This window comes from Toxorhynchites rutilus, chromosome 2, assembly GCF_029784135.1.
Source record: "Toxorhynchites rutilus septentrionalis strain SRP chromosome 2, ASM2978413v1, whole genome shotgun sequence".
NCBI lineage: Eukaryota > Metazoa > Arthropoda > Insecta > Diptera > Culicidae > Toxorhynchites > Toxorhynchites rutilus.
The window spans coordinates 166,877,077-166,901,952 of record NC_073745.1 but is presented as its reverse complement, the minus strand read 5'-3'; the positions used below and the strand labels follow the sequence as shown (position 1 = coordinate 166,901,952).

The 24,876-nt window shown below is 40.3% G+C and overlaps 2 protein-coding genes across 15 annotated transcripts in view; both read right to left on the bottom strand.

Moving 5' to 3' along the window:
* Positions 1-690: 690 nt before the first annotated feature.
* LOC129769010 (uncharacterized) lies at positions 691-6,655 on the bottom strand. Its single transcript, XM_055771015.1, has one exon. The coding sequence runs from the start codon at positions 6,420-6,422 to the stop codon at positions 5,784-5,786; it is 639 nt and encodes a 212-aa protein (XP_055626990.1). The 5' UTR covers positions 6,423-6,655; the 3' UTR covers positions 691-5,783.
* LOC129769002 (voltage-gated potassium channel subunit beta-2-like) overlaps positions 6,655-24,876 on the bottom strand; it is a 112,446-nt gene continuing 94,224 nt past the window's right edge. For all 14 annotated transcript variants that reach the window (XM_055771000.1, XM_055770993.1, XM_055770998.1 and 11 more), the window contains one exon: positions 6,655-6,899. Coding sequence is in view for 13 of the 14 variants with exons in the window: in XM_055770993.1 (XP_055626968.1) it covers positions 6,798-6,899 (102 nt within the window). In the remaining variant the exon portion in view is untranslated. The remainder of the gene's footprint in view (positions 6,900-24,876) is intronic.

Below are 24,876 nucleotides of genomic sequence, written 5' to 3'. Positions count from 1 at the left end.
GGAACCGGGCTTTCTTTGTTGTCCAATAGTGCCAAGATGTGGTAGGTTCCGGAACGGGCGTATCGGGAGTCCACAAAATGCCGCACGATGTCCGTTTTCAACACGGCGGAATACCGTTATTTGCGAACACTTCTGAACGGAGTAGCTTCACTGTTTCCGCCATCACGGAGAGTATCCGAAGAAAAGTACAAAATTTCATCGGAACTATAACGGAATTTTATTTATTTTTTTTTTGAAAGAACAATAAATTATCTGTATTTTGATATAAAAAGATTTTTGTACCTATAACCCATCCCGAGATACAAATGGTTTTGTGATTTCGGATTCTAAATGAATCAAGCTTTAACCAACAGTATGAAGGGAAACATCATGAAAAAGGTAGACTTCATCTTCTAGTTGAACTTTGTCATCATTATTTACTAACCTTAACCAAACAGCAGCACAATAAAGTAATATAAGATTTCTTCGATTTTTTATTACGATTCGATACAACGTACAATTTTGAAAGCGAAATGTACGTTATATCGAAGTTCCCCTGTATTGCTATATCCATCTATCGGAAATTATGGATTTTTTTTACTACATAACATCGACTTGCCTTCGCCTTTAATAAAATATAGGAATGAATGAAAAAAGTGTTTCTTATTTTATTTCAATCAATTTTTGTATTAACAATTTAATGAAAATAGATGTAAAATTTGATAGATCTTGAAATTTCCGCATTTTAATACGTCTCTAATGAATTTTCCGCTAAATTAGTCTCAATTCATATAATCTTTGCATTATAGAATTAATGATACTAGCTTTTTAACATTCTTCAACAAGCATACTTTGTTCTGTTTTTGTATTTATTTATAAGGTGTTGAAATAGTTCAGCAGAACTATATCCTTCTTCCTAAAACTGATTGCTGTGGCATTTTGTTTATTTTGAGACTTTGCTTTATATATTGTTACGATTTCGTGAGACGAGAAAATAAATTATAATAAAAAAGTTCAATATGTTAGTGAAATATTATTAATATGTCCGTTTTGTAATATTTGATTTGTTCCGCTTTCTATATAATTGGGAATATGTGAGTGTGAGTAAATTTTCAAACCCTTCTGCTTCGTTCAAAAAGCTTGGTTCCATTTTTGACTGAACCACATTTTTTATGCAACATTTTATTTCATAGCTTATTTGTAGCAGTTTACAACGTACTTGTTGGCTACTTATGGTGATTTCTGAATTCATTACTCAAGGAATTGAGGAATTTGTGTTTTTTTCTCAAAGTAGAATTGTGCCTTCATAATCATATCACATTACATTTGTATAAATCATTCGTTTTTTACGTCGGTAGATAAAACAAAAAATTATACAACACTACAATTAAGTATATTGGTTCATTTTGTTTTTATGATTGAAAAAATAATTATTTTGATCACTGTACATTGCTAGAATAGAAAACCATGGATGTTTGCCAAAATGTTGCTCTCTAAAAATAAATAACATTGGTTCGATGAACAGAATGTTTTCGATATTTTAATAATTGTCACTCAAATATGTTTCTATAAACGGGGTTTTATTGCATTACCACACCATATATACAAGTGCGACATTTTAATATGAAAATATGCAATTACAGAGATCCATCAAAGTACCGATGTACAGATATACGTTTTAGATCTTTCTTCGATATGGTGCTTCCGAAAACTCTTCTTCCAGAGCTACGTCATATATACAGGAGTAATGAGCACTTGTTCAGTTCGTGAATTTTAACAAACAAAATACACATCAGTCGTAGCGCATCCGAGAGATCGTTGGGAACAGTGCGATCTCAATGCAGCTCGACAGCTTCAGGACAGATAAGGGCTGATACCTGCTACTTGGTACAGCGTCTTCTAGCAAATCAAACTAATGCGCCACCTGTCTATGTACAATTCATCCTACGTTGTAGTGGCGCTTGATGTAAACTGCGTTAAAGCAATTGTATCACGTGCTTCATGCTTTCTTCAGGTTGATGGCAGATAAAACAATGTTTTTTCACGTCCTGACGTCCTTATCATGGAAGGTTTTCCTGATGGCTCATGTTACAGAAAGGAGCTCATCACTCGTTAGTAAAAATCCAAATTGCAAGAGTACACGCTCTGAAGATAGCAATCGAGCTGATACTTCGCAAAGCGTTATAGTACATGTTTGTGGTTGCACTCTACGCACTACCCAAGTATCCCTTCATTATTTGGAAGTGTAACTCAAGGCCGATTGTCGATAGAGTTAAATGCATTCCGACCTTTCTTTCTCGTATCAACGCCTTCGAAACGCCTTTATTCCACTTGGCTACATCAAAGCTGAAGTTCAGCGAAAGGATCGCAAAGGGTGAACTTAGTTCCCCCTTTGTGCTGTATGACGAGCTTGAGACGTTCCTTAAAAGAATCGTACGCGGCTCGGCCCTGGTCCATCGGCATCTCGTTCCAGATCTTGGAAATGAGCTTTTTAAATTGGTCCATTGTGCTCACTTTATGTTCGCCCTGCTTGGCCAGCATGAACGACTATACAAAAAAGTCACCGGGATTAAGGTCCGGGAGGAGGCGGAGCTGGGAGAAAGTCTTATCGAGAAAATTAGTCAAATTCTCCCGACAAAACGCTTGGACGATATCCCACGATATTCTCCCGACAAAGCGCGTGGAAGTGCGCCCTCCTGTTGAAAGACGTGATGATCGTTTCCGTAGAGGTCTCGATGTGCCGGGCCACAACATTCTCCAGAACCTCGGTGTTATAGTACGCGGCGTTGATTTTCGTTGACCACTCAAATTCACCTTTGGGAACAACATCATCTCTGGGTCTGCATCATTAGGACGCGCCGCCTGTAGCAACATGGAAGCTTTCATTCACCTCGACACATTCATGATTATTGCAGCCTGAGCTCACCTTTGACGCTTATAGTGGATGCAGACTCTTCCAAACTTCTTCACCAGCCAAGTATGAATTTTCTGATCGCTCGTACCTTTCTCACTCCGCTCGAACTTTCAACCAATTCTTGTTCTTTCTGGTCCTGTGGTTTATAGTGGATGCGGTGTCTCCCAGACATGCTCTCCAGGCAATTACATCTCCTCGCTACCTGGTGTACGCCAAGGTTACCGAAGCATCTGGTCACTGCTGCGCAAACACTGAAGTACACGCATCAAACGACCGTCGATCGTCACCACGATCAACTTCTCACCACGGAACCATGGTAGCTCCTAACTCGTCCAACTCAGCAGCCAGTACAGCCGTTCCGGTTCTGTTGTTTAGTATCAGCCACTCTAGGCGAGTATAATTCAATTGAGCACCATTTACGACATTTTGGATTCAAGTGGGGTGAAGGCATATACAGTCATGACATTCTAGATCTTCTTCAGCTAATTTTTTACGCAAGTGCTACCCTAGAAATGCACACCTTTTCCAGCAGCGCAATTTCATTCGCAGTTCAGGTAACCGCACACTGGATCTGTTTGTTTTGCTCACCGAACGTTAACATAAATATCTCGAAATCCTTTTCTCCACAAATCATACTTCTTCTTGTAAACGACACAGATAAACAGTGTAAACCAAGGAACGAAAAGTTCCACCCAAAGCTGTTCGACAGCGATAATCGGCATTTGTAGTCTTCTCGAACAGCCTCCGCCGGTAGTTTTGGTGCTCGTCAGGTTTGAACGGTCTGAACGGAAACGTTATACTCATTTCCAAAAATTTGTGAGGAGAGTGTGTGACAGTTGAGCCAGGTTTCAGTAAAAGCATATAAATTGTATGCTCCATCTGAGCAGGCGAGTCGACAAGAGAAGTGTTCATGCCACCAACATTTTGGTAATAGCAAAGTGCACAATTCATACCAGAGAGGACTGAATTCTGAGTGGCACGGGCATTGGAGGACGCGAGCCTGTTTGTTGCTGCCGATTTGCAGTTGGTGTGGTTCTTGGTGGTTGAGGAGGGGCTGCTTTGTGGAATCCCGAGGAAGTAGTTATTTGATTATCCACAGTGGGTTCGATTCGGTTCATTCGTGATTGTTTCCGAATCGGTTTGGAGTAGCTGGATCTCCGGTCTAAGAAAGGAACTATAGAAACTCCGTTCGGCCAAAATCCATCCGACAGTAAACTTTGCTCGATATTAGACGGCACATTAACACGTTAACATTGGCACGCTTTTTGACTGGGTAGGCAATGTAACATATAATGTGGCAATGTAACTTATAATGTTGGTTTCAGTTTAATGAGGCTGAAATTTTGTTAAATAGAACCAGTTTCTCCTATTGTCAATAACCGTTATTAGGAGTGATATTGGTACTATCGCTAATCTAGGTTTATTAGTCGAGCTATTAACTTGTGAAGCACTTCTGTTTGAGTTCTCGTTAGTCGATGGCCACTGGTCTATTAACCGGATGCCGTATCACGTATCGTATAACGCTCAAACCTTGACGTGATCCGCGAAACCTGCCACCATATGCAACCCCATGTTGCCTACTGAATCTGGACAAACTTGAGCGAAGTAGGCGTGTTCAACAAGCCACTCGCATCGCCAAACTATTTTGTGGTGAATTCCGCTTCCGAACCGAGTGATAATATAGAATTACCATTTTATTTCTCCCGTGTGCTTGAATGCATTGCGATGAATAACAACAAGATCATCCATATTGCTTTTTTCAATTAATCACATAAAAATGTATCAGAGAGGAACTGAAACACATTCCCAATAAAACTATTCACACATCTTAATATAAATAAACTTACTAGATAGAATAATATTTCACATTCTTGCAAAAATCCATGACATCTCGAACAAAAATAGTTCATCAAGGTTCGAATAAATATATAAACTGGTTTCGATAGATTAACGTTGTATTCAAAATTAGTTTAGAAATACTATTCCTACTGTTTATTAATTTTTAACTATCGAGTGCTTGCTTTCTACGTTTATATAATTCATCATTTGATTATAACGAATAGTTTTATTCTAAAAGATGCACTTTCGGCATAGCTAGAATCGTATTTTATAGAATATTATTGTTTAGTTATAGTGTTCTCGGTTGTGAAATGCAATCAAACTAGATTCTTGAAAAAATGGCATCTCATTTCGGTTTACTACATTTTCCTCACTATCTTTCTGAATCCATTTCGTTTTTGTTTCGTAAAAATACTATAGAGGTTAATCTATTTTGCTGAGGCTAAGAACTGTTTATCTCTTTAGCAGCCAATAAATGTCACTTCAAACGATCGCATAGGCATAATTATTTTTTTAATCTTTCGATTATTAACCGAAAATGTCTCACCATCTTGCTCCCACCTCTGATCAGTTGGACAACACGACAATATTAAATCACAGTCAGAGATTTCAAATTATACTCAAAAATTTTATCGTTTATGATCAACAAGTGATTGATATTCTTCCTACATTTGTTGTTATTTGCCGTTTGAAATTGATTTGACAGAGCTTTAAATTGAGCTTTCCATCTATTTTAGAAACTAATGCTAGGCATAATGAAAAAGCGAACAGTAATCGAATTTATTTATTGCACTTTCCAACTAGTAGAACATCAATGAACTGGTAAACGATATTATAGAAAAAAAATCTATATTTTGATGTTGATTCTCTTTTTCATTAGTTTTCGTCAGACCTAATTGCTGATTTTATTGCTTTGGACAATCACATAAAAAATCACACTTGTCAACTTTGGATTTTGAGGCAGAATATACATATCTTACACATTTTGACTGAAAATTCTACGAAGTAGTGCTTTGGAATACCGAGTTATCTTTTGACAGTCAACAATGTGCTAGTATGCCATGCTAGTACGACGATTTCTCATTCCGCCCCTCGAGATACCACAGTGCGATATACTACGACCTATTTTTCCCTCACTTCCTTTACGCTCACGAGCCTTACGAAGCATATCAGATGTACTCGGTTTGCGACTTTCTAGCACTGATCCACAAGACGATTGTTTAACGTAACTCTTTTTACTACTATTACTGTCTGCCAGTATATCGGACGTGGACGAACGTCGTATGTTTCCGGTACTTACAGATAAATATGGCGAACTGCTGTTTGGAGATTGCGACAGCTCTTGATAGTTAGTTTGCGTACTAAGATATTGCGAACTTGTAGTATCGAAGCTTCTTCGATGCTGAGAACCCCCGGGCGATTGAGCATAAGTTAGAAGTAGTTTCTGTGATTCATCATTTTCAACAGTTTCCACCTTGAGATATGGAGCGCGAAGAATACAACTTGTTTTCTGAGTGGATGTCGATTCTTTGCGACTTTTATCAATGGTACTTTTATGAGTTTTTATAGATGAGTAGATAGATTTCAGGCTCATATCCAGCGACTTGAAACTAATCAAACTAGAATTGCGACGAATTTTAATTTTTCCCGCCCTAACGCTTGCAGATTGCTCACTAGTGCTCACTATCATTGTATCAATTGACTTATTGCGATCTAATTGGCGTGCATTGTTATTATCATTGGTTGATTTATTATCGCTTTTACTGTTATTATTATTACGATTATTAGTTTGATAACTATCTAAGCGAGTGCTGGACAAAAGTGAAATTTCCAGATTACTAGCAGATTCGGACACTTTCGCGTATTTAACAGTGTCGTTCCTGCCATAGGTTTTCGATGAAAATTTGTTGCTGTCTAAATTCCCCTGTTGTCACTGAATTTCACAGAAGCTAATTTTCTGGGATTCTTTTTGATCTTCACCCATGCTGAGTTCTTCTTCCTTTGGTGATTCTGCCCCACAAGGCACTCCCGTTGAGCTAGGAGGCCCCGGAGGGCAGGCTGATTGTCACCGAAGGGCAAGTGTTGAGATGGGAGGTGGTCTAATGGGCTTGTTGTCCAAAATACGCTCAATTTCCAACATGACTCCGGTTGAAAGTCGTGGTAAAAGCTACAATGGGTAAAAAAGTAAGTTTTGTAAAACCAGATGAACTTTTAGTTTACATGAGAAACGTACAAACGATATGATTAGACGGTGGTTAAAGTTTCGTTTAATGACATGGAAAGCTCGAGTAATGCTTCCTTTTTTTCTTCTAAACATATACGTCATTTGGAGGAGCTATTCAGTAGCTGTCGAAATCAGTCAAGAGTGTTTGATTTGGAAATCAGAATTCACTGTGGTAAGTATTGTGATTATGCAAACGCGGACTCGACGATACAATATAACGACATATTCCGTGACTCGTCGCGCCACAAGCTTCCCTTTTTTTACCTATTTTAATCTGAGAAGGCAATCGAGAAAACACCTCTACAACAGAACTGGCCGATTATATATGAGGTGATTCATTACGTCTAAGCACGACTTTGACACGCCCCTAGTCTTTCCAGTTAATGTTTCCAGTTCAACTCAAAACTCAGTGTTCCGTGAGCGCGAAATTTTGCTGAGTCAGTTGGCGGAAATGGAAGAAGTAAGCAATGGAGTGGTTCGGGACGCGATTCGGAAGTATGGACAGGAATGCAGCTACCAGGACAAAAAGTTGAACAAAAAATAGAACTGGGAAGTCATGCGTGCTACACCAATGAGATTAGTGACTCCGTTTCGGGATGTGTAGAAAAAATTGAAATCGCCTCTCAGTACCGTCCATCTTGCCAAGGTAGGATTGGATCAAAAAACGTATAAGAAGCATAAAATGTCAAAACGGAATGAAAAACAAGTCGCATCCGTCAAAACAAGAGCTCGTAAATTATATGACCGCTGAGTGGAAAATTGGTGTGCGTATTCATTGACGATGAAACTTTTGTCAAGTTTGAGCCCAAAGCTCTTCAGGGTGACCACACACTATTCGGGATGGCCATAGTGTACCAATCCAACGAAGTCTAGTTCATACCGAAGGAGATGAATCCGTCAAACTGTCCTCAGGCGAGACGAAATGGAGACTTTTTGGGTCCTTACCAAATAACATTTGAGAAAACATGTGAAACCAGAAAATTCCATCGTAAAGACTGGAAAAGGGTGCCAAAATCATCGCAAATCCATCTGTGCTGAAGTTGATAGGCTGTCTTCGATCATTGGCCTACGATTGGCTTGAATCTAATTTTATGTTCGTTCGTATCAAATATGTCCTGTTAAAATGTAGACGGTATCCACGAGAATGAATTCACCCGGTACCCCATCAAGACGAATCCGCCGAAGCATCGCAAATTTTTGTTCAGTTACATCTTAAAAAAAGTTCAATTCTACTCAAGAAACCCCAAAAATTTTCAGAACATGCGGATGCAAATACGACGATTGGGGAGAAGCGGAATTTCATCTATACCACCATCCGACGGTACTGGGAGACGGGGTCTGCCATGGACCGTACTAGATCCAAGCGGCCGCGTTCGGTGAGGACGCCAGTAGCCAAGTGGTGCAAAGTGGTGAGGGAGCGGGTTCGCCGAAAAATGAACCGCTCGATCCGGAAGACCGTAGCTGACCTGCAAGTGTCGATCGGGACTGCCAACACCATCATGACGAAGGACCTGGGATACAAGCCGAACATGAAACGCAAGGTTCACGGGGTAACGAAGGCTACAATCAGTGTTACCACTCGTACAGCTTTATTTGGAAAGGTACAGTTTTTTTTTTCGTTATTTTTGGTACAGATTCTAGATAGATTATTTCCGCGTGTGAAATTTCTTACATTTGAACAAAGCAACATTAAGGTATGTGACGACTTTTACGCCGCAGTATCGCTTGATGCTGCTGATCATTAAAGCATTTAAAACGCAATAATTGATCAGTTTCGTAAGGACGGAATTCCTTACAAGGATCGTCTGAAAGGATTCGCGTCGGACGGAGCGACCGTATTGAATTGAATATATATATATATATATATATATATATATATATATATATATATATATATATATATATATATATATATATATATATATATATATCTTCTTCTTCTTCAATGGCACTAACGTTCCTAGAGGAACTTCGCCGTCTCAACGTAGTATTACTTGCGTCATTTTTATTAGTACTTAGTTGAGATTTCTGTGCCAAATAACACGCCTTGAATGCATCTGAGTAGCAAGCTCTAGAATACGCGTGATCACAGTGCAAGTCGGAGGAAATTTCTTTGACGAAAAATTCCCCCGACCAGAACGGGAATCGAACCCGAACACCCGGCATGTTAGTTATGACGCTAACCACTCGGCCACGGGAGCACAATATATATATATACGAGATGCCAACTTCATAATACCCCTATTATAGAAGCTCGCTTCCTTATTGGCAAAAAACTCGGATAGCCAATTTTCACAGGCCTCTTTTCACAGGCTAACTTCTGACTACCTAGCTCGTTCGCCATGGACAAAAACAGGTTGTAGTCACTTGGTGCAAGGTCCGGACTATACGGCGGATGCAAAAGAACCTCCCATCCGAGCTCCCGGAGCTTCTGGCGCGTCACCAAAGAGGTGTGTGGCCTGGCGTTGTCCTGATGGAAGACAATGCGGCCTCTGTTTATCAAAGATGGCCTCTTCTTCATGAGTGCGGTCCAGTTGTGGGCAGTACAACTTCAAGCGGTCCAGTTGTGGGCAGTACAGGTCCGAATTGAGCGTTTGGCCATAGGGAAGCAGCTCATAATAGATTATTCCTTGACAATCCCACCAAACACACAGTAGAACCTTCCTGGCCGTTAATGAGGGCTTGGCCACCGTCTGAGCCGCTTCAGCGGGCTTCGACCACGATCTTTTGCGCTTCACGTTGTCGTAAGTGACCCACTTTTCATCGCCAGTCACCATCAGCTTCAGAAACGGGTCGATTTTGTTGCGATTCAGCAGCGATTCACATGCGTCGATACGGTCAAAGATGTTTTTTTGCGTCAACGTGCGTGGCACCCATACATCGAGCTTCTTTGTGAATCCAAGCTTCTTCAAATGGTTAATAACGGTTTGATGACTTATCCCCAGCTCTTGGCCGATGTTACGGCTGCTACTATGCCGGTCCTTCTCGGCTAATTCAGCGATTTTGTCGCAATTTTCGACGACAGGTCTTCCGGAGCGTGGCGCATCTTCGACGACCTCTACACCAGAACGAAAATGTTGAAACCATCGTTGTGCGGTGGAAATGGAAACTGTATCGGGTCCATAAACTGCACAAATTTTATTGGCATCTTGAGATGCATTTTTGCCTTTGTCATAGTGGTACTGTAAAATATGTCAGATTTTCTCTTTATTTTGCTCCATATTTGCGACACACACAAACGACTGAACCAAACAAAACATACGATACAATGAATACAACTAGAACTACGCGCTTACAACGACACCTCGCGGAAATACCGTATATATATATATATATATATATATATATATATATATATATATATATATATATATATATATATATATATATATATATATATATATATATATATATATATATATATATATATATAAATATTGTTGCGTTCAGTGTTACCCCCACTTAATGGCCTACCCTTGCATTCGCGCTGCACTTGCGTCTGGAAATTTCTAGTGCGTTTGCTAGCATCCGCTGTCACCAACACATACACAAGAGGAGCAAAATGTGCAAGTTTCCCCCTCCCATGTTAGAATAAAATGAGTTCCAGTTCGATCACCGCACAACGAAGGTTAGGTTTATTTTTACTCCCGCTATTCCCGAACAGTGCAAGCACGTTTGTACTAGTTCAAATTTGGTTTGGTTTGGTGAAAAATTGTCCCGCTTGGATTCCCTCCCAGTCACAACATTGGTGCCGTGACCAGGATCCAAGCATATTGGCCCCGAAAGTGTTTCGAAAAATAGACTATAAATCTGGAAAATTCCAGATCCTGTTTGGTGAGATTTACGTATTTTAGAAAATACAAGGCCTATTGCGAATAGGTACCAGGTGAGTACCATTCCAATAAAATTACTGTCGGTTTTTTGGTGCTCCCGGAATCTTTTTCGACCCCACAGCGTCACATCGGCTGCATCGTTCGTCATCGGGTGCACATCATGGCGGAGCGGAAGGAGAAGAAAATGCGAAAAATTGAAGCTGCAAGGAGAAATGTCATGGCCGCAGTGGATCGCATCGAGGATTTCGTGATGAATTATGATCCTCAGCAACATTTTGGTGAAGTGAAGCTACGATTGGACCGATTGGAGCATTACATGGAGACTTTCGAAACGCTTGAAATCGAATTTGCAGAATTAGACGACGCGGATGAATTCGTCAATATTAATTTGGACATGCGTGCGAAATTCGAGGAGCAATACTTTCGCACCAAAGCAGCTTTAATGGGGAAATTGCCAGTGGTAACCGAGCAATCCTCTTCCAGTTCACGCCCTAGCACACAATCTGGTTTGACTGGAATCAAATTACCAACCATAAAGTTGCCAGAGTTCAATGGAAAATTTGACGACTGGCTATCATTCCACGACACATTTCAAGCGCTCATTCACACATCCACGGAGCTAACATCGGTGCAAAAACTGCATTATCTTCGCGCAGCTCTCGGAGAGGAACCAGCGAAACTTATAGAGACGCTCTCCGTCACCGCAGATAATTACGTCATTGCATGGGAACTTCTCTGTAGCCGATATTCAAATAAATACATCCTCCGTAAAAAACACATTCAGGCACTATTCGAGTGCCCTCGCGTTAAGAAAGAGTCAGCAGCTGATCTTCGCGTGCTTTTGGATTGTTTCGAACGGCACATCAAAGTCTTGCAGCAGCTCGGTGAGCCTGTTCAGCATTGGAGCTCTATGCTGGTGGAGCTGATGAATTCCCGTTTAGATGGTATCACACTAAAGGCTTGGGAAGATTTCGCTTCTATGGAGGAAAACCATACGTACACGAAAATGGTGGAATTCTTACAGCGCAAAGCAAGAGTCTTAGAATCACTATCGGCGAATTATCAGCATCCCTCCTTCGACAAACATCAGCAACCGACAAAGAAGCCTGCACAATCACGGACAGTTTTTCATGCGACTACTGAAAAAACTTATCCTGAATGTATTGCTTGCTCTCAAAAGCACTCCCTATTAAAATGCACCATCTTCGACAAGATGCCACTAAAGGACAAACTGGAATTGGTAAACACAAAAAAGGTGTGTAGCAACTGCTTCAGGAGCGATCACTTTGCACGTCGCTGCCAGTCGAAATACAGCTGCAGAGTATGCAACAAACGTCACCACACATTGGTACATCCTGGATTTGCGCCTTCATCCCACAGCCAGCAGGATTCTTCGCCCAATGAAAATTCATTCAGTGTGATTCCAACAAATTGTTCGGTTGCCATGTTTCCACGTGAAAACTTTGAAGTGCCTATGTTTCAAGTGAATGCTGCTACACGGAATGCCACCGTATTTCTCTCCACTGTGGTTGTTATTGTGGTGGATACTTTTGGCAAGGAGCATCTTGCACGGGCTTTGTTAGATTGTGCATCACAAGCCAATTTAATGAGCGAGAAACTACGTCAAACCCTGCGCCTGGCGGGGAAGAAGGTCAACATAGAAATCTGCGGTGTTGATAAAGCTACTACGCGTGTGAAGCATTCTGTTACCACGGATGTGCGCTCTCGAGTACATGAGGTGTCATTGTCAATCGATTTTTTGGTGGTGAACAAGGTAACAAGAAATCTCCCGTCTGCAACTGTTTCCATCGATCATTGGGAAATTCCGAGGAATCTGGAATTGGCTGATCCTGATTTTAATAGAAGTTGCGAAGTTGACATAATAATAGGAGCGGAACACTACTATAAATTTTTAAAGAATGGACGAATTAATCTTGGGGATAAACTACCATCGCTTATCGAAAGTGATTTTGGTTGGGTAGTTTCTGGCATGGCGGACATCGACACATCTAATCCGAGTGTCATCTGCTCTGCTACAACCATGGAATCCCTGGATGAAAAACTGGAACGATTTTGGCTAATCGAAGACGTTCATAGCCCTCGACCATCACGAAACAATCAACAGTGTGAGGAATTTTATCAAACTTCAACTACCCGGAACAGTGAAGGACGCTATATTGTCCGTTATCCGAAGCACGAGGAATTTCAACAAATGTTTGGTGAGTCTAAATTCAGTGCTCTTCGACGTTTCGAGTCACTAGAAAGGAAATTGGAGAAAAATCCCGATCTGCGTTTGCAGTATAATGCTTTCATGCAGGAGTACATATCGTTAGGGCATATGCAAGCAGTTGAAGAGACGGTTGATGACGCTAAAGCTACTTATTATTTGCTACACCACCCTGTTTTCAACGATAAAAGCAGCACTACAAAGGTCCGTGTTGTTTTCGATGGTTCGGCAAAAATGAGCAGTGGACACTCCTTGAATGATGTCCTCCTCGTTGGCCCAGTAATTCAGGATGAGCTCTTAGATATTATACTTCGATTCCGGAAATATCCCGTGGCGTTGGTGGCGGACATCGAGAAGATGTACCGCCAAATACTCATTTCATCTGACGAACGCTGTTTGCAACGTATCCTTTGGCGCTTCGATTCTTCTGAACCTGTTAGGACATACGAATTAAGCACAGTTACATATGGTATTTCATCATCTTCGTTTTTGGCAACCAGAACGCTACATCAGCTGGCCGAGGATGAGGGAAAGGAGTACCCCCTCGGTAGCCTCGCAATTTGTAATGATTTCTACGTGGATGACTTCATTCGAGGAGAAGATTCGGTAGAACGGGCGATTCATCTACGTCACGAGTTGGATGAAATCATGACAAAAGGAGGATTTCGCTTGCGTAAATGGTGTTCGAATTCAACTGATGTTTTAGCCGGTCTACCTGCAGAACTACTTGCAACACAAGCGCTGTTGAAATTCGATCCTGAAAAAACGATTAAAACGTTAGGTATTTGCTGGGAGCCTGCCACAGATCGCTTCCGCTACGACATAAATTTGGAGACAGGTATCAAACCAACGACGAAACGGAATATTCTTTCGCGAATAGCTCAGTTGTATGATCCACTCGGACTGATAGCACCGGTTGTAATATTAGCCAAGGTAATGATGCAACAAATATGGAGCATGTCCCTGGATTGGGATGACCCGGTCCCAAATGAAATTGAGCATAGGTGGCTGGTATTTTGTGAACAACTTTCAAGTCTTGTTACGTTGCGCATCGATCGATTCACTTTCATTCACGGATTCATCGGCGTAGAGTTACACTGCTTTTCTGACGCCTCGGAAGCAGCCTTTGGAGCCTGTATCTACGGCCGATCAGAGACTCCAGAGGGGAAAGTTAAAATTAGTTTGCTTGCTTCAAAATCGCGCGTAGCTCCTCTGAAGCGTATAACACTACCCAGATTGGAATTATGTGGTGCTCTACTGGCTGCTCGTTTATATGAAAGAATAGCTGCAGCAATTAACATGGTTTTCACTTCCACTGTATTCTGGTCCGACTCCACAGTGGTTTTGGAATGGTTGAAGTCCTCTCCCCACAATTGGAAAACTTTCGTAGCAAACCGGACATCGGAAATACAATCGATAACCCATGGATGTAGGTGGCTGCACGTTGCTGGAACTGATAATCCTGCTGATATGGTTTCCCGCGGAGTATCTCCCAGAGATTTAGTTACGAACGAGAGGTGGTTTCATGGACCCAAATGGTTGGCGGTAGGAAGAGAGTGTTGGCCGATGCAAAGTGTTGCCAGGCCAAAAGACGAGATCCTCGAGCGGAAACGGATTGTTCTTGCCAGTGAAGCAACATCTCCAAAGATAAATGAAATATTCACTCGCTATTCGTGCTGTCACAAGCTTATAACCATCACGGCCTATTGCCTTCGATTTTTGCACAATACTCGAACCAAAACTGGGCGAATTTACTCTAGAGTTCCCTTAGTGAAGGAGCTAACTGGCGCTAGGACAGCATTAGTGAAATTAGTCCAAGCTGAATCTTTTAGAGATGATTTGAAAGAACTGCAAAAATCCGCTATAGTATCCAGGAAATCGAATCCGAAGCTGCTGAATCCTTTCATCGACTCTGAAGGTGTAATTCGCGTGGGTGGCCGGTTGAGGCTGTCAGACGAGTTATATTCAACCAAACATCCGATGTTGTTGCCCGGGTTTCATCCTTTCAGCAAGCTGCTTATCCTCTCTTATCATCGGTCTCTCATGGAGGAACGAATCTAACTCTCGCAGTAATTCGGGATCATTTCTGGCTCGTCCACGGAAGACGTGCTGTGCAATCCATCATAAGGAAATGTCACAGTTGTGCTCGTGTGGATCCAAAACCATTTCAGCAACCAACTGGACAACTTCCACGCTCTCGTGTTATTCCCAGTCGACCGTTTTCTAGTACGGGTATAGATTACTGTGGCCCAGTATACATTCGTTCAACTCAACGCAAGACAACCCCTACGAAGGCTTATATAGCAATATTCGTGTGCTTTAGTACCAAGGCAGTACATATCGAGCTTGTCGGTGATCTGACAACACCGGCATTCATATCCGCTCTACGTCGCTTTGTGGCGCGACGTGGAAAACCAGAACACATTTATTCGGACAACGCAAAAACGTTCATCGGTGCAAAAAATGAACTCAATCGATTGTATCGTATGCTGCAACCTGGTCCCGATTCTGAATTGATTGCTGCTAGTACTGCCAGAATGGATATTCAATGGCATCTTATTCCCCCTAAGTCGCCCAACTTCGGTGGACTCTGGGAAGCTGCTGTGAAAGTGGCGAAGAAACATCTTGTTCGTCAAATTGGGAACGCATCACTAACGTACGAAGATATGGCCACTGTACTGACCCAAATAGAAGGGTGCATGAACTCTCGCCCACTAATAGCGCTTACAGATGATCCCAATGATTCGTCGGTACTGACTCCTTCGCATTTTTTGCTTGGATACTCTCCACAATCAGTACCGGACCCCGACGTAAGGAATGTACCTATAAATCGGCTTGATAGGTACCAGCGAATTCAAGAGAAGGTGCAGCATTTCTGGCATAGATGGAGGTCAGAATATCTACGACAACTAAATCACTTGACATGTGTTAACCCAAAGCAGAGTTCCATCAAAATTGGCAGTATTGTTATCTTGAAGAACGAACTGTCGCCCCCATTGAAATGGCCACTGACGCGAGTGCTAGAAATCCACCCAGGGAAAGACGGTGTAACCCGTGTTGCTACTCTACGCACTACTAGTGGAATCTTCAAGCGAGCAGTATCGAAAATCTGCCCACTGCCATCGTGCGAAGAAGATGATAATGTTGACTACCTGCAGCAACAGGACCCTCCTGGAGATCAATGACCCTGAACCAGCCAATAAATCAACAAAGAAGAACTACACAAATAGTATACGTTATAAAATCTATGTTAGTCTTAAGAGTTATGGATCGTTAGAGACAGACATTGAAATTGTTAATTTCAAGGTGGCCGGTATTATGTTGCGTTCAGTGTTACCCCCACTTAATGGCCTACCCTTGCATTCGCGCTGCACTTGCGTCTGGAAATTTGTAGTGCGTTTGCTAGCATCCGCTGTCACCAACACATACACAAGAGGAGCAAAATGTGCAAGTTTCCCCCTCCCATGTTAGAATAAAATGAGTTCCAGTTCGATCACCGCACAACGAAGGTTAGGTTTATTTTTACTCCCGCTATTCCCGAACAGTGCAAGCACGTTTGTACTAGTTCAAATTTGGTTTGGTTTGGTGAAAAATTGTCCCGCTTGGATTCCCTCCCAGTCACAACAAATATATATATATATATATATATATATATATATATATATATATATATATATATATATATATATATATATATATATATATATATATTCAAAAGCCCAAAAATGGCCACCAGTTGTCTTTCGTTAGCGGCGGTGGTGAACAGATGCATTTCACGATTTTCAGAGTTAATTTTTATGTTTTGCTCCAGATCAACATATTGAATGCTACATGATATTGGATGCTACAAGAAGAGTTGAAAGATTTATATTTGCACTCAGCAAACACTCAAACGTTTAGACGTTTCACGTTTCATATACGAAAAAATTAATTTGTCGTGCAATTGTTGTAGGGGTTATTATTCAGCCGGCAACGAACACACACTTTATTGCAAGCATATCGTAATAGGATTTTACCGTCTGATATCGTGATATAAATGGGCTTTGCACTCCTCATGAATAACTGTGTTCTATTAGTCAAGTCCTTCATTTGATACCCATATTGATGGGGCTTTGAGGAAATATGTAATCCTCCATTTTGGATTTTCAAAATCATGAAATACGCGGTTCTATAATGACTGCAGAGATAAAGGTGTTTTCCAAATTTCAGATCAACCGGTCAACAGGAAAGGGTAATGTGGTACAGCGCCATAGACAAACATGTTACATGTTACATGTTGCATTCTGTCAAATCGTGCGCGATTAGCCACTCATTCACCCGGCGCGACGCTTTCACCGCTTTAAACACACTTCGATAGGATCTCCTGCTCCACATCCCATTGAAACTCCTGACTCTCACTCTTGCGGTATCGCACCGCATCCCCGGCCAATGCAGCGATATCTCTTATGCTGAAAATCAATTTCAAGATAGTGTCTTTCCTGCTTGGGCCGATGCTAGAATATGGCCAAGCCCCACCATCGCTCATATATAGCCATATACAGTAGAACCTCAATTATCCGCGAGCTGTTTGCTGCCGGAGCGCAGACAAAATGTATGGGAAAGTAGGGAATTCTTTCTTCCAATTTTTCATCAATTTGAACTTTAGTTCAAAAAATTGATTTTATTTTTTAGAGCTAAAAAACCGTAATGTGTAGCATATAAACAATTGCTGAGGATATTTCCTATCAATATTTTCATTAATTGAGGAGGTATTAGCGTTCAAAAACTGAACACTTTTTCACACCGAAATATTGAAATGGGTCCCTATATTGAAGGGTTAGACGTAGTCCTACGTCAAAAGTAGAAATGAGAAAGATTTTTAACCCCCCTGGTACAGATGAAAATGTGGCAACACTGGCTACAAGGAAAAAAACGCTGGACAGAGCCAAACTGATACTTTCGCGGCACGCAAGCCAGAAGTTCGTGTATACTGAATGGAAACTCTTTGTCTTGCAACATTCGCAAAATTTCCAAAATGATCGGCTGTGGGCCAGCACCCCGCATCCTGCGGTTCCAGAGCGCCTCGTAGCTAATATGTCGTAAAGGTTCTCAATAAACATTGCCTCAACCCAGGAAAGAATATCCTGTATTGTCATTTTTAACACATTTTTAACGTGTATTCGAACCTAATGAACACTCTGTAGGTGACGTAACCACTAACACCATTAGGGTACGGTGACACTGGATCGGAGTACATATTTACGAAAATTGGATTGTACGATAACTGACGAAGAGAAACAACCCCTGAGGCGGAGGTGACACTAGATGCGAAAAAGTGGCCGTACGAATTGTATGCAATAGTAAAAGTTAACAACCACATAGAGTTGTATTGGTGTGGTTACATTGCGCCTCCCCCTTGCTTCGTTTGAATTCGCCAGCTTCTATCGAACAAAATTGTTTGTTTCTCTTCGTCAGTTATCGTACAACCAAATTTTTGTGCGTACTCCTAGCCAATGCGGAAAAGTGGCACAACCTTCGGTCCGTGTATCTGTAAATAGTATGTGTATGTATTGCCGCGACTAAGTAAAAGTTTATCGATCGGAAAAGAGGGATATTATACAGGGATACAACGGAGGAAACATCAATAAACGTTGACATCGGCGTTTCTGAGGAACGGGTATAGATGGAGCAGAAGATCAGGATCACGGCTACCTAAGATGTCCCGGACAGTGATATCCGATTGTCTGCCTTGTGCACTCAATGCTCGTTGTTACATACGATAGAGCGCTCATTTTTGTGTTATCAAAAATAGGGTGACCAAAATTGTCGATGAAATAAAAAACCTAACTTTCTTATCTTAATAGATAGAGGTAAATATAGTTCGACAATGTTGTAGTCCCAGTTCTTTGAGACATATCCGTAGAACGATTTTTTTTCTATCTCTTGAAATAACCGATATAGCGCCTTTTTTCCACGTTACGTTAGGGTTACCATGAAAAAAAAAACTGTTTTTTTGCTCTAACCTTTATATTTCAAATTGTACATACAAACTGTCTTCGGAAGACTTTTAGAGTTTACTAATACAAATATTTTGCGAACTTGTCAATATCTAAACTCCACTCAAAGTTATTGATATTTCTTCCCAAAAAATACGAAATATAAAAGTGAAAGCTAAAAAAACCTGTTTTTTCATGGTCACCCTAATGCAACTTATAAATAAAGCGCTAAATCGTTTATATTAAAAGATAGAAAAAAGTTTTGTTCTACAAAGTTGTTTAAAATAACTGGGGCTACAACATTGTCGAACTATGTTTATCTGTATAAGAAAATTATATTTTTTATTTCATCGAAAATTTTGGTCACCCTATTTTTGATAACATAAAAATGAGCGCTTTATCATATGTAACAACTTTGTTGAAGACAGTTTTTGTGCAAAGAACAAATATCTCCCACAAAGTTGTTTTTGGCGCTTTCTATATAAGTTGCATCAGGGTAACCATGAAAAAACTATTTTTTTTGACGTAGGACTACGTCTAACCGGAAGATATAGGGGGTGAAATGAAAATCTAGGCACTGAACAAGTAGGAAAAAATGCAAGAGTTGGAACGCTTATAACTCGAGCATTTCTCAATAGATCGCAAAGGTTTTTGCATCAATTGATAGGAAATATATCTACGCATCTATCATAACGAATAACATTTCATTTTTCTTGAGATAAATAATTAAATAATTGTGAAATATCAAGCATTGTCCAAATGCACTATGTGCCCATTTTTTATTGGTCCATTTTGTGCTCCTCAAATCGTACCGTCCAAAACGGGCAACCAGAGCAGCAGCAAAATACAATGAAGCACGATTGGAAAGGAAAAAGAAAAAAAATTAACGAAACATTGGTCGCAGTCTCACACATGCATAATTCTCGAGCCAGCCAGTCAGCTTAAAAATCCCCGCTCCGCTGCCGTAACGATCATTCTCATCGAAACCGTACACCACATCGTTTCGCATCACATCACATCAACAAACCAACACAAGCACCCATGTCTGGACATGACAAAGGAGGAAAAGTGAAGAGAAAGGCAAAATCCCGCTCGAACCGTGTTGGTTTGCATTTCCCCGTAGGTGTATTCACCAATTGCTCCACAAGGGTAGCTAGGCCGAGCGCGTTAGTACCAGTCCACCTAGCCGGCGTTATATAGTTCCGGCCGCCGAAGTGATCGAGTTGGCTGGCAAAGCTGCTCGCGACGATAAGAAAACTCGCATTCAGAACAGAACACATTCGGTTCGGTGGGCATCAAGACAACAACAGGCAGTTGCAGCGAGTGGCGAGTGGCAAACGCAATCGCAAAACGGCAGCAGGTAGCAGAAGAAAAAAGTTTGTTCTTTATACAAACTGCTTTGGTGGCAAATCCAGAACAAGGCGGCATCGAGGGCGTTCGAAATGGTTTTTTTCAAAACCACGAGTACTAAGTTTTCTAAATTGGAACCATTCCATAAAACATGGCGCTTTTCAGGGCCATTAAACCTTCCAAAAAAGTGTTTACGAAATACAGTTCAATGCTTTCTAAAACAATATCCCAAATAATAATAAAACACAAATTTATTTTTTCATAATTTGTTTGCCAGGAGATAATTTGTTTGAGTATGAGAATTTGGCAGTTGTTCTGAGCTTATTGATGGTTGGGGGCTTTCCCGATTATTCAATTTTCACCAATTCTTAAATTGATTTTAGATTGAAAGTACAGTCATTTACATTTAGCTCGACATTTAGCTAATTGGACGGACCTGTAATGCGACGTATTTATTTGGACATTTTTGTAAATATAGAGTTCGGGGTCCAAATTTTGACCCCACATTAAAAGTGGACACTGTACCACTGTCATAGCAAATGTTCAATTACAGTTTAAAATCGCCTCCAATGCGACACTGAGTGGTGTTTCGGCACGTCGCATTAAATATAATTTATGTTGTACAGTAACTCACAGTCACAGTCACAAGCTGGATGGGAAGAAATTTTCTAACTGTGAAAGCTGTGGCGAGTGGCAAACGCAATCGCTAAACAGGAAGGTTTAGCCGAACAAGATGGGGATATCGAGTGATAACAAAACAATAAACTCTTTAGATTAAAGATAATTTTGTGATCCTGAAAAGGACCTTTTTTAGCCTGCATCTGAATCCAACGAGCGAATAAATCGTAATGAATGTATTTTCTTCTTCTTCTTTTTGGCTTTAAGAGGGTTTAAACTCTTGTGCTCCCGTGGCCGAGTGGTTAGCGTCATAACTAACATGCCGGGTGTTCGGGTTCGATTCCCGTTCTGGTTGGGGGAATTTTTCGTCAAAGAAATTTCCTCCGACTTGCACTGTGATCACGCGTATTCTAGAGCTTGCCACTCAGAATGCATTGCAAGGCGTGTCATTTGGCATAGAAATCTCAACTAAGTACTAATAAAAATGACGCAAGTAACGTTGAGACGGCGAAGTTCCTCTAGGAACGTTAGTGCCATTAAAGAAGAAAAAGAAGAAGGATTTAAACTTTTCAGTTCATTCGCCTCTATGAATGTATTTTTTTTGCCATCGCTGCCTTTTAACGCTCATTCGTTCGTCTCGTTGGACTCGCCCCTTTGGCTGAGTCTGCCGATTTGTCTCTATCCTGTGAGCGTGTACCGCTAAAGTACAAAACGCGCGGATCCGCTGAAAAATATATCATTCTCTTTCAAACCGTAAATCAGTGTGGTTGTATGGCATCATTTCACATCTCACCGCATCAACGGATTGGTGCCGTAGCACCAGTATACCTAATAGCGGTTATAGAATTTCTGCCGCTGGAGTGCTCGAGTTGAGCACATTCGGTTCGGTGGCAACAACTAGTTTCAGCGAGTGGCAAACGCAATCGCAAAACGGCAGCAGGTAGAAGAAGGAAAAAGTTTGTTTATGCAACCTGCTTTGGTGGCAAAACTAGCCTCCGTAAAACACGGCGCTTTTCAGGGCCATTAAACCATTCAAAGAAGAGTTATTAAAAGTTATTTACAATACCAATGCATTCTAAAGTGACATAATATGACATATAATATGAACTGAATTATTTTGTTTATGCGTGTGTTTGAACTTATTGATGGTTGGGGTCTTTTAAATTGATCATTCAGTTTTCACAAACCCATACATGGTTTCCGAATTAAAAGTGGCTTCAAATTACAATACATTGTATGCAGGATGGCATTAACGAATTTTCTCGGTAGCATGAACTGCTTTCTTTGGATGATAACTGATGTTGAAAATTGACTGACGTTACATCTGCATTGTATAGAAAAATAACTAAGGAGCAACATGATGAGCTATGTAGTTCCTGCTGCTCTGTTCTTATTTTAAAGGACTTTAATCCGAATGTCATCCGTCCCTGTATTTACTGTTGGTTTTTCAGAACGCTTATAGCTCGTTTATTTCTCGACAGATCGTAGAGTTCGTCTCCAAAACCTCAGTTCTTTTTCTTTTTTATTTACTTTGTTTGCGGAGACTACAAATCTTACAATTCATTCGTCTCCGAAACCACAGTTTAAGGTACGGTAATGTGCTCAATAGAGAAATATATGATAGTAAATGAGCTGATGACCACCTATGCATTCCCTATCACAGCCATCATTTTGATTGTACGATATGTGCCAAATACGCCAAAAGAAGTTTGTAAAAAAAACGCAAAAACACAACACCAAAGATTCTTTTCTGAACCCCCAACATGTTCATAAAGAGTAAACAGTAAACTAATCCATTTTTCAGGTAGATAAGTAGGTATTCACGTAGGAGAAGAAAATAAAACAATATATTTAAAATATATATTTAGCAAAAGCTGTACCCTTTGTATGGTCCTACGTCACTCCGGTTATGTCCCCGACATTACCCACCCGTCTTTTTTTTTTTGCTATAACTTTTATATTTCTCTTCCGAGTTACTAAGCATTTCAATGATATACACTGTTTAAAGGCATTGTATTGCTCTCTTGTTCGATCAACACTGGAATATGCTGCCGTTGTCTGGTCCCCACACTATCAGAACGAAATACAACGAATTGAAAACGTTCAAAAAAATTTGTGCGATTTGCTCTTCGTGGTCTGCCTTGGAGGGACCCTCTGAACCTTCCTAGATACGAAGATCGTTGTAATCTTATAGGGCTTGAACGGCTATCCTTGCGTCGTGATGTAGCTAAAGCGATATTTATTTCCGATCTACTGCTCTCGAATATCGATTGCTGCGATCTACTCAGTAGTCTTAATATAGACATTCGTCGTCGTAATTTTCGCTTCCATAACTTTCTTCGTCTCTCTGTTGCTCGGACTAATTATGGTAGGAATGAACCTGTCAATAGTATGTGTAGGATTTTTAATCAGTGTTACAGTGTTTTTGATTTTCATTTATCTCATTCAGTCCTCAGAAAATTGTACTCTCGTTTATGTTAAGTTATTATCATTTTGTTACTTTGAAGTGCATTGTAGTTGGTCATATTGTTATTTGTTTTGTGAACTAGTGTTTAGTGTTAAGATAGAATAAGCTGTTTTTTGTTAGGATTAAGATTGTGTCATTTGGACTATTTTATTCTGTTGACGCAAAAATAAGCAGGTTTTATGCCCATTTTAGAAAAAAGCTTATAGCAAACTAAAATGGGCTTTTCCGTGCTCCAAAAATGAACAAAATAAATAAAATAAAAATAAACAAATAAATATTTGTAATTCTACATCAAAACTGTCTTGGTACGACTTTTAGATCTTATCAATACCAAAATTTTGCGATGCAGAACTTGTCAATATCTTAGTTATACTCAAAGTTATTGATGTTTTTATACCCAAAAACTCATGATTTCAATTTCAATTTAATCAAACACAAAAAATAACATTTAAAAAAATTATATAGAGTGAAATCTACTCCTTAAAATTCCGTCAACAAACATTTTTTATGTTTGCCCCAGAAAGAATGACAAACAAATGAAAAGAGCGTGTTTTTTGAGAAGAAATATCAATAACTTTAGGTGAAGTTGAGATATTGACAAGTTCTGCATCGCAAAATGTTTGTATTAGTAAGTAAAAATTTGAAATAGAAAAATTAGAGCAAAAAAATTTTTTTTCATGGTGACCCTTTGTCTTGCAACATTCTAACTTAGAAAAAAGGCGCTATATCGGTTATTTCAAGAGATAGAAAAACTTTGTTCAACAAAGATATCGCAAAAAACTGGAACTACAACATTGTCCAACTATGTTTATCTTTATTTATAACGATAAGAAAGTTATATTTTTTATTTCATCGACAATTTTGGTCACCCTATTTTTAATAACATAAAAAATGAGCGCTCTATCGTATGTAACAACTTTGTCGAAGACAGTTTTAGTCTAGAGAATAACTGCCGAGCTCTAAATGCTAATTTCCACTTAAATGCATCTCCTGTACCATTGCACAATGAAGAAGTTGACTGAGGAGTGACTTGGAGTAGATTTTCGAAGTTATGAAGTTATGGATTCATGATCTTGCAACGGATGATAAATCTGTAAGATAATTCTGTGAACCGGAGAGTAAGCGGGAATACTCCTGCTAAGACTTCGAGACTCATCGTATGTGTCGAATTCGAACACCCCATGGCTATATGCAAACAATGATATTATTAGAATCAAAATATACACCCAGGTATTTGAAAAACATAAAGTGATGGATCGTTTTGCCGGATAGATGAAGCTGAAATTGGGCGGGTTCGTGCTTTCTAGAAAAAACGACCGTGATGGAAATAACTCCATCGTCTGCAAGTTGTCTCAGCGTGCGGTGCAGACAAGAGGGGGCTTAGGCAGGAACTTTGCGATAGGCCCATAAAACTGTAACGAGAAGATTTCGAGCTGCCATGAGAGATCAA